This window comes from Lactuca virosa, chromosome 8 (assembly GCF_052849685.1).
Source record: "Lactuca virosa cultivar CGN04683 chromosome 8, Lactuca_virosa_CGN04683_v6, whole genome shotgun sequence".
Lineage (NCBI taxonomy): Eukaryota > Viridiplantae > Streptophyta > Magnoliopsida > Asterales > Asteraceae > Lactuca > Lactuca virosa.
In genome coordinates, this window is record NC_136433.1 from 109,820,951 (window position 1) to 109,832,208 (window position 11,258).

General features: G+C 34.5%; 2 protein-coding genes across 2 annotated transcripts; one reads left to right on the forward strand and one right to left on the reverse strand.

Moving 5' to 3' along the window:
- Positions 1–4,171: 4,171 nt before the first annotated feature.
- On the forward strand, positions 4,172–7,174 carry LOC145132080 (oligouridylate-binding protein 1-like). Its single transcript, XM_079066733.1, has 12 exons — positions 4,172–4,445; positions 4,878–4,939; positions 5,037–5,139; positions 5,206–5,282; positions 5,359–5,420; positions 5,507–5,594; positions 5,678–5,753; positions 5,838–5,868; positions 5,966–6,082; positions 6,199–6,284; positions 6,446–6,619; positions 6,753–7,174. The coding sequence occupies exons 1-12, from the start codon at positions 4,353–4,355 to the stop codon at positions 6,975–6,977; spliced, it is 1,194 nt and encodes a 397-aa protein (XP_078922859.1). The 5' UTR covers positions 4,172–4,352; the 3' UTR covers positions 6,978–7,174.
- LOC145132081 (FCS-Like Zinc finger 14-like) lies at positions 7,133–8,071 on the reverse strand. Its single transcript, XM_079066734.1, has 2 exons — positions 7,488–8,071; positions 7,133–7,393 (listed from the first exon to the last, which is right to left on the reverse strand). The coding sequence occupies exons 1-2, from the start codon at positions 7,901–7,903 to the stop codon at positions 7,237–7,239; spliced, it is 573 nt and encodes a 190-aa protein (XP_078922860.1). The 5' UTR covers positions 7,904–8,071; the 3' UTR covers positions 7,133–7,236.
- Positions 8,072–11,258: the final 3,187 nt, after the last annotated feature.

Below are 11,258 nucleotides of genomic sequence, written 5' to 3' on the forward strand. Positions count from 1 at the left end.
TACTTCTAGATTTTTTTGAAGAGAATTAGTGGTATGATTGGAGCTATAATTACCACTACGTGGGAATCAGTTGTTAGTGGTATGCTTAGTATTGTAATTACTATTGTATTATCTTTGGTGCAAGTGTTGATTGTAGTTGTATGCTTGGTGCTAGAAATACCAATATACATGAATATTGTTAGTCATGATAATCTTGGTGACTATAATATCTTGGACTAATTTAGTGGTGGTATTGGTGATTGTAACACCACTATATTGAGATTAGTTGTTAGTGGTAGTCTCGGTGACCGTAACACTACAGGGTTATGGTGATGTATAGATTTTTGTATGTTAGCATTATATTATGATAATATCCTTGGTGATTGTAATATTATCATTGGAGAATTATAAGTTAATAGTAGCCTTGGTGGCCAAAATATTATACTCGCGAAAAAATGTTGTAGTGAACGTTTGAATGGTTGTAATGTTAGTAAGATAAATGTTGGTTGGATGAGTTTGCAGTATATGAAGTATTGATTACTACTGAAGAGAGATTAATTGGAACTGATAGTAGCTTGCTCGACTGCAAGTCTATTATGAATAATAAATGGCAAATTTGGTGTTGGTAATGTCGTACGTGTGTATTGAATATTTGGAAGACACATTAGGATTATAGTGTTGAGAATGTAATGATATATATATTTAGTTTTGTAACTAATTTATATCTTTTTGATATGGTTACCCACTAAGTTTATTATAGCTTACCGTTTTGTTATGTGTGCCTTTCAGGTTCATGTAAACTTGTATAAAGAAGTGAAGTTAGTAACGTCCGACTTGGATTCTTACACGTGGTTATTGTAAGATCCTCTTGATAACTATTTGTACTGATTTGTGATACAATTGTACACCGAATTTGGTATGATTCATGTTATAAAAATAAAAGTTTTTGGATGTACTTTGTATTAACAGTCGGAGCGTACAACATACAATGCTAACACAATATCTCTTTTGATTTGTTCATGTACGGAGAATTAAAGGGGATATGGGTAAGGGTGGTGGTGATGGTCCTTAAGTACATACATATAAATGGGTATGGGGAAATGATTTTGTCTCAAAGCGGGTTTTGACACATCGAAGGTGAAAGGGATAGGGAAAGAGAATGGCTTTTATCAAAGATAAATGGGTAGAAATTCAACCATCCTTAGGGTAAAAATCAAAGCTTGTATAGTTGTAACGAGCGAAGGGAAGGGGTGTCTATGGCTTTAATAATAATGATAACAATGACACGAATATAAGTTTATTTTGTTAATATCAATTATCATATCACTAAAAAACACCGAAATAAACTTTGTAACGTGCTTATGTCCACCTCATTTAAAAGAAATCGGCAAAAAAAAGGACTCCAATTCATGTTTTTCTAATGAATTTTACAAAGATTTTTTTAGACAAAATTACATAAATAGTTCATGTTCTTTATAAAAATCACAAGTTCAATCCCTAAATTTATTTTTTGAAACAAATGGTACATATGCTTTAATTTTATGATGTAGTTAGGCCTAACCCATGTAAAATGATTTTTATACCATTTTTTATTTAATATATATGTTTAAACTAATTTTATTTTGAAAAATTAAATAAACCCACTATCCTTTCTTTCTACTTGTGTTGCTCAATCTCACAAACACAAAATACAAACAAAGTAGAAGAAGGCCCCACCCCTCCTTCAATTCCTCCTGTTGATTAGCCCCTCAATCATTAAAACCCACCTATGACAAAACCTAGGGGTGTTTGACTTGTCTTTTTGAGAGACAAAAGTTTTTTTTGGAGAAGATAAAATGTAAAAAATGTTTGGTAAAAACATTTTAAAAACTACTTTTGGATTTTGGATATAAGGAAAATTGACTTTTTGGAAAAGTTAGGAAAACCTGACTTTTTGTAACTTTTCCAAAAAAGACTTTTGCCCCTCAATCATTAAAACCCACCCCCTAGTCGCCGTCGATAAACCCTTACCATTTCTCTCATTCTTCGGTAACTACCCTCAACCCACATCCATGTCTTTCCTTTTCTCCCTTCGATTATGCAATAAATAACTCCCTAAAAGACGAACGAACGCTGATCATCAGAGAAGCCACTGCTCCAGACCTCGTTATTCTTTTTTATTCCTGCTCTAAAACCCGCTCCATATCTCATTATTCTTCTTTGACTTTTACGCAAGGGTTTTCCGGTCAAGGGAGAAATCGAAGAAAGTAATACAAATCAAAAAGAAATTGAAGATGATATGCAGGGGCGATATTGAATAAGATGAACACATAATTGAAAAGTGAAATCGAAAAAGATCAATAAAAGCTACACAATGAGTTTTGATTTGCAGGTTGTTTTTGTTTCGAAGATTGATAACAAACATGAATTTCATGAACCTTCCCTAACCTCAAAGATATGAGATATATTTGGATCATTATTTCTAAAAACCAAAGAAATGAAAACTGTTTGGCTGCCTACTTTTGTTGTTCTTTTGACCCTTTCTTGAGCTCATTCCCTCCCAACCCACCGAACCCACTGCACATCAATTTTTCTCTTTTATTTTTCTTCATCTTTCCCAACCCACAACACACGGAAATCCTATCTTTCTGAACCCACTCAATTAAAAAAAATACAAAACAACTAAGTTTTTTTTTTCAACCCACAAGAAAACTGTATCTTTTCTAACCCACTTAGGGAGGATGGAGTCATTCCTTCTCAACCCACTGAACCCACTGCCACATCACTTTTTCTCTTTTATTTTTCTTCATCTTTCTGAACCCACAACACACGGAAATCCTATCTTTTTGAACCCACTCAACCCACTCAATTAAAAAAAAATACAAAACAATCAAATGTAAAATCTTAATTAGCAATAGAGTTATTGACGGTACCATTCCCGCTTCAACGAGTGGGTTGATTGGTTTCACCAACTCACTTCATCATCTCTCTCTACTTTCTCTTTCTTATTTTCTCTTGTACCATGTGTTTTAAAATTTGTACCTTAGTTGTTTTGTATTTTTTTTAATTGAGTGGGTTGAGTGGGTTCAAAAAGATAGGATTTCCGTGTGTTGTGGGTTCGGAAAGATGAAGAAAAATAAAAGAGAAAAATTGATGTGACAGTGGGTTCGATGGGTTGGGAGGGAACGACTCCCTCCTCCCTTAATATTTAATTTTAAAATTAACACAAAATAATTAAAAATCATACAAAACTAATTTGTAAAATATTTAAAAACTTATAAAACTACTTTTAAAAACAAACAAAATAATTACAGTACAAATATAAATGCATAATGTACAAATGATTATTGCATAATTACGGTATAAAGCCACTCAACCCACTACTCTTAGCCCACTCAAGAAGGGATGGTTCAAGGAATCAAGGTATGGTTCCTTGGAGGTACTGCCGTACCTCCCATAATTCTTCCATTCCAACCCATTCCTGCACTCCATGACTCCCTTGATGTTGGAAAGGCCCATCTTGTATATCACATTATCCTCACCCACTACTATTTCTTTTTGTGTATTTGATCTCATGTTCTCCACATAAACCAACACTAAATTACGGTTTTTTGAATTTTAAAACAAAAGCAGGTAACGAGTTAATTGTATTAAATTTGTTTAAAGTCTGTTTCATAATATCTAGTTTCATATGGTTAATTTTTGGGTTTTGAGTAAATTATATTCTAAAAGCAATAAGAAGAGTATAGCGGTGACATGTGGTATTTTACTATAGTGGTGGTGGTGGACGGTGGAAGAAAAGATAGGAAAAGGGAGGGGTGATTATGATGGGGTTATTGACTTATTTATAATTTAATAATAATAATAATATAAAGATTAATTTAAACTGTAGTTAAATAAAAAAATATATAATGGTATAAAAATCAAGATCAATCAGGAACTGAAACTTTCAGGACCATTCATATAAAAAAAAATTTAGAAACTAATCTGTGAAATTTTCTAAAATATATGAACAATTTATAAAAATTATTTATTTTTTTAATAATAACTTATTCTAAAATCTTCAAGAATATAAAATAAAGGATTTGTTGTGTTTGAACAAAGAGAAATCCAACGGTGGAGAAACAATGGGACACAAAATAATTCACGAATACGTATGCAGAATGGAAGATCTGACAGACATAATAACCACCATCTCCCTTGCCTTTTATTTCGACAATCTTCTTCTACTCTTTGTCTCCAGGCTTTTTCTTTTCTTTTCTTTCTTTCTTTTTTTCCTTTTTTTTTTCTTTCTAATTTTTTTCTTTCACTTTCTCTTGTTTCTTGGTGAAACAAAACCCTAACTTCATTCTCTATCTCCTACATACACACACTATATCTATTTCAATCAGAAGATGATGCAGCAGCAGCAGCATCAGAGGATAAGACAACAACAAGCACTGATGCAGCAATCCCTCTATCACCCAGGTCTCTTAGCCCATCCCCAGGTAATTTCATTTCATCTTTCTCGTTTTCTTGTCTTCTAATTTCAGTTTACGTCTCAAAAGGTGTTGCCTTTCCTTCTGGGTGTCGAATCTACAGACATCGGTCGGATTCTTGTTCCGGTGAAAAAGGTCCAGTCACATGAACATAAAAAAAACTTTATTCCTGCTATTTGCCCTTTTGCGAAACTTGCATCACCAGCTGTGAAAATATCATAATTTGATACATTTAGTATGCTAGCTAGCTGTTTGAACCCGAATCAGTACAGTTTCATTTGAAGTTCTTGTGAATTGAATCGACTTGTTTATTAAAAAAAAGACTATGCACTTTATTACAAAAACACAAAAAGTTAAAAACATAATTTACTTGTATTAAACATCAGATATAATTGGTTCACCAATCACTATCAATCAACAAATAATTTATGGTATCTGCAGATAGAGCCTATCTTGAGTGGAAATTTACCTCCTGGTTTTGATTCAGCTACATGTCGCAGTGTGTGAGCATCTTTCATTTTTCCCCTTTTCAATTCTTATCTTCTGTCAATGATCATTCCAATTTAATTTTGACATTTATAATTATCTGATTCGATATAGGTATGTGGGGAACATCCACCCACAGGTCACAGAACCCCTACTTCAAGAAATTTTTTCAAGCACTGGTGCTCTTGAAGGATGCAAGCTCATTAGAAAAGAGAATGTATGATCGATTCATCAATTTTCCAATTGTTTAATCGTTTATAAAACTCATTTACTTGGATTTCAGTCATCATATGGGTTCGTTGATTACTTTGATCGGCGTTTTGCTGCTCTTGCTATTGTGACACTTAATGGAAGGCATCTGTAAGTAGAAACATCAACAAATCTCTTCTTGACTTATCAATCATTATGAATTGATTATGATAACATATGTTTGCAGGTTTGGGCAGCCTATTAAAGTTAATTGGGCATACGCAAGTAGCCAGAGAGAAGATACATCAGGTTTGTTGTTAACAATTAACATAATGTTAATCTGCAAATTAATTTGGTTCATCATGAGATATTTCATTTTTGTGTTGGTTTTTCAGGCCACTTTAACATATTTGTTGGTGACCTTAGCCCTGAAGTTACTGATGCCACATTGTTTTCTTGCTTCTCTGTGTACACGACATGCTCGTAAGCCAAAGTTTCTTTTTTATTAAACTGAAATCAAAACGTGATAAACAATATTTTTTATTTTCTCTTTTTATGTTGGTAAGTGATGCAAGGGTTATGTGGGATCAGAAAACTGGGCGATCAAGGGGATTTGGATTTGTTTCATTTCGTAACCAACAGGTAAGTAAAATTACTATATTACCCCTCACCCTTGTGTCACCTTAAACGTGCTAACTACCCTTTCTTCTCATTTGTCTTTGACAGGATGCCCAGACTGCAATCAATGATTTGAATGGTGAGGATTTTAAAAGTGTACTGTTGGCTTACTTCATTCATATAAACCTGTTTTATTAAAAATATAACTATTTTGTAACATTTAATGTTTTTTGTAGGAAAGTGGCTTGGAAGTAGGCAAATTCGATGCAACTGGGCAGCAAAAGGTGGTGGATCGGATGACAAACCGAGGTCAGATACCAAAAGTGTTGTTGAGTTGACAAATGGAACATCAGGTGAAAATTCATACACAATATTTCATGATTTTTATAAGCCAAAATATGGATGTTATGTTATCAATTTATCATATTGTTATATGATTATCCATTCTAACATTTTATTTAATGTGCAGATGATGGTCAAGAAAAGACTAATGAAGATGCTCCAGAAAATAATCCTCAGTATACAACTGTCTATGTTGGCAATCTGGCTCCAGAGGTTGGCAATTCTTTTTCATTTCAATTTAGATGGAAATGAATGCATGAATCAAAATAACGAGGACTAAAATTGCAAGGAGAAATCTTTTTGGGACCGAAATTGCAAAAATCAGCTATAATTGGGGATCAAAAATGTAATGTACTCTTTTTCTTTTACTTTAGGTTACGTCAGGTGATCTCCATTGTCATTTCCACGCTCTTGGTGCTGGTGTTATTGAAGATGTCAGAATTCAACGAGACAAAGGTTTTGGTTTCATAAGATACACTTCACACGCTGAAGCAGCTCGTGCTATTCAATTAGGAAATGCCCGATATCTCTATGGCAAGCCACTTAAGGTATATATATATATATATATATTTGTTTTTCTGAAATTACCATAATACCCCCTGTTCGACTTGTGTTCATGGAAAGAAACATCTCGATGGAAATTTATATGAGATCTGATTTCTATCTTTCTGTGAGACACAGTGTTCATGGGGTAGCAAACCCACGCCACCAGGAAGCAGCTCCACCCCTCTGCCACCACCAATGGTGGCCGGAAATATGATGGACGTTACAGCATATGAAAGACAATTGGCTCTTGGTAAAATGGCGGGTCTGATGCAGATGGGTGGTGGTGCTAGCAATGGTGCAGTGTATGATGGTGGTTACCCAGGAATTGGTGCTACACAGGCCCCTATGTATTACCAGTAATAACACAAAGATCAGATAGGACGATGCTCTGTTTTTTGTTTTCAATGGTTTAAGAGATTTTATTAGATTAATGATTGGGATTCTTGTTTTTGCATTTGTTGTATAACCTTTTGAGGATGTATATGGATGGATACATGTAACATTAGTTTTGTGGGTTTTCTTATCTAAACAATGGAATTAGATTTAGTTTTCAGAAATCTTCAACATGGTGATGTTCCAAATTTTTACATATATTTGGAAAATATGATTCGTATGTTGACTAAATTGCAAAAATTCCGGTAGAAAACAACACGTGAGGAGGGCTTGTGGCATTTGAAGGAGTCGAAGATGCATGTGAGCTACAGTGTTTCTCTCGTCTTTCATCCATCCCTATCTGTCTGCTCCTACATTCTGGGCTACAAAAAGCTTTCTCTCCCCTGTTTCAGAAACCATCAATATCATCATCATCATCATGATGCTATTTGAATTATTGGGAACTGTGGAAAACAAAACCAGAGGATTTGGTTTTACCTGTACATGTATATGTCTCTGTCGTTGAGTCTTTTGTTGCATAGATGACATGAACTCAGAAATTCAGAAGGCGTACGCATCTTCATACCATCGTCACCAAACCTTGCAGGTGATATGTCAAAAATGGAGGGTTGTTCTCTGATTTCAATGTGAGCTTTTGTATACGATTTGTCTGGTTTATGATGAGTAACTATTGTATTCTCTTCTTCCAAACTACCCGCTTCATTTCCCATTGGGTTCCGGCATCTGAAATTGGACTTCTTGGCCGGAATATTTTCAAGGGCGGCAAGTATACCAAGTCCGATCCGACCCTGACCCATATCACACTTTATTATGCCTGTAGATGACAGAACTTTGAACTCCAAAGGCGTCGTCGGACTTGTGCCCACCTCCGGATGTTTTCTCTTGTCAGTCATGGCTGTATTACAAGAAGCGAAGAACCCGATTTGCAAAATGTTTATAGGGAGAGGTTGGGAAAATCTACGATGGTGATTGGTGGAGTTGGTGGGGTTAGCCCATTGTATTCGGCATCGACTTCAAATTACTGATGGCTTGATTGTGAGTTCTACTTTTGTTTGTTTGATTAATTGATTCTGTTGTGGAAACCTTTTTTAATTAAAAGGTCAGAATCAGTGGTCGATTTTTTATGTCCAGATGGGATGTATATTGATGATGACCATTGACCGGGTTGCTACTTGCTGGGACGGTGGAAACATAGATTCCGGCGGACACCTGTTAAGGTTTCGGAGGTTAATGGTTGTTAATCAGGGGCCTACGTGGACCCAATCGCATTATTCCGTATTTTGTTTCATAGCGAATCCACTGAAAAGTGTAAACTCGCCAATGGTTTACAAGGAAGAGCTGATTTTTCTTATGCCTAATTTAATTATATATATATTAAAGTTGTGAAGAAAAAAAACAGTAAACGTCGCCTCTTTTGTCCATGTTTCGTCCCTTGAATTACATTTCCGGTCCCTCTATATTGCTTTGTGTGTCACTTCTTTTATATTATTATTAATATATATATATTATCGTTTTCCCCCTGGACAGTACCTGACCAGGGTACTGTTCCTCAGGTGACCACTGTGGTTAGGGTATTACTTCCCGATCCTTCTATCATCTTCCTTTTCTCCAAATCATAGACGTCTCTTTCTTCATCATCTCCCCCTGGTTTTCCGTTGTTAATCTCCCCATGTTCGGTTCTTATTCTCCATTTTCATCCGCCTCAACCCACTACCATGGAACAAAACGTCGATTTCCATAAATCAATTTCTCCTTATGATGCTTCAAATCCATTTGATTAGCATGACAACACCTTCTGGTACAATAATAATGGATGGATCGTTTCTTTTCCAGGTAATGAGTAGATGATTCATTGAAAGTTGAAATTGACCATCAATGAAGATTACCGTTCTTCAATTTAATCTCTTCTTTTCTGATTTTCTTTGCAAATGTTCCTTCTTTGTCGCTGATTTAGAACGAGTTGAAGGTAATGTTTTCTTCTGCTTTGAGGGTATTGGCTATGGTGGTGGGGTTTCTTGGTCTTTGTGTGCGTGAACAGGGGTGAATGTTGAAGATTTATGGAGGTGGTAACATGTGGTTGATATCGACGGTTAGGGGTGGTACTGGGTGGCGGCGAAGATGATGGGTAAACAAATTAGTGAAAATCCATTTGATCTTTTAGTTCATCTATCTATTTTTTCACATATTAATTCTGAAAATGTTCACATGTTGATTTACGGTTTATGATTGCAGTATCCTCTTTTTCGTTTTCTGATTTCGTTGATTTTCGGCCTAAAGACAGGAAACACATAAGAGACGATGGAAAAGGAAACATTTGTTGGAAGAGGATTATGAGAACTGAGACGTCTGTCAAGGTGATTGGTTCATTCGTCACGCAGTGTACAGTGATTTATGTGATTGCAATGGTTTTCTTACTTGATTATTGTTTCAAATTGATGTTCTTCTAAGGGTGATGGACTAAGGTTAAGGTATTAGAGTTGGATTAAGATGGAAGGTTCATAAAATGAGTCAAATTAAATCTCAGAAAATCATTATCATACCCTAAACTGAAATTCCTTAGTTCAAGCATATGAAATATGGAAAATTCGAATTTGAACTGTACAATTTTTCGCTTATTTAATACATGAAAAGCTTTCAATTTAAGTCAACAAGTTAGTAGTTACATATCAAATGTTTTGTCATCGAATATATTCCTTATTCCTAATTATCTTTGTACTTTTGTTACCAATTGTTCTGAGAACCAGATGTTGTTCAGGATTCTTGAGACCCACCCCTGAAGTTTACAGCTTTTTAAATCAACATCAAAGTACTGGAATGAAGATGAGGAGATCTTTTGTTAAATCTTTTGGGCTAATTCGATCTGCTTTTCTACATCACGGAGAGAAAATATCAACCGGGGTTGCAAAAAGATCATATGTAAATAATGGGAATTTCAATACATCATCTTACAATGTGTAAATGTGGACTACCTTCTTATATGTTTTCAAGAATCATTTCTTCTAATGCTGGTAAAGTAAACTATAAATGTCGAAAATTAGAATTTAAAAGTTTAATTTACTCATTGATTATTTGTAAATTTTGAAAATGATTAAAATGTGTTTATAACAGAAGTGAAAAGACCATGGCCTTTTGTGGAGTATGAGCTAAGAATCAAAAAGTCAGGTAATTTAGAAAAGGCTTAGTTATTTTTGAACTAGGGCCTGGACCCCAAAATTTGTTTAATATTCATGACTACTTTTTAAGGGTACATTGTTTTAATATTCAATTTTTTAGTGTACATATACAACATCATATACACAACTAACTTAGATTAATACTAACTAAAGCTGTAGATATGGTGCTGCTCAAGAAAGTCCGACCTATGGTCCCTGAAATGGCAGAATTATATATGAGAGGTGATGCCAGCTTTGATGCTCTGTTCTTATTGAAGAAATTACATTATAACTAATTTAAATCTTTTTTTCAGGTTTGTCAGGACTTTATCGAGGAATCACAAGCTTTATTGGTTTTTCAGCACCTGTTTTTTAGAGGAACTTTGGCCTGATGCAAGAAGAATGCACCAAGATTTGTTGATTGTTGGTGAAATGTCTAAAATACCCTCGAAATGCAATAGAATAATAAGCCACCAGAGACCTTTCAGCTTTAAGCTATATTGTGATGAATGCACAAAAATTATATTGCTAAAGTTTGTGATGATTGTTAAATTTTCATTGTTAAATCTGACTTCCTGTTTTATGTTTTTTTTTTATTTGATGATTTGCAGATTGACAATCCACAAGGAAAGACAGTGATGTTTGCATTTGTTCCACTGCAACGGAGGTGCTGAGGCCGACAGGCATACGTGACGAAGATGGTAGGATGTTTAATTTTTTGTGTTTCATTATATGAGCCCTAATTTCTTTCCTTTTTTGTGATTTTGGAATTGTATAGTACCAATTTACGGAGATTGCTCTTATTGAAGCAAAGAACCCATCTCAGTCATAGAGGTTTCAATTTCATTTTTACAAGTTTGAAACTAACAATACCCGGTTTTGTTGTTTCATGATTGTAGTGATTTTCCTTTTTTTAATTTTTATTTTATTTAGTTTTCTTCATGGTTTGTTGACTGTTTATCTGGTCACTCATTCATTGTTGGCTGGTAATATTTTTCGTTAAAATTACCAATTGGTTTTCAATTTTTGTATCTTCATTATTTGAATTGTTACTTTTATTTGATAATTTATGGATAGGGTATGTGAACATCTTCAA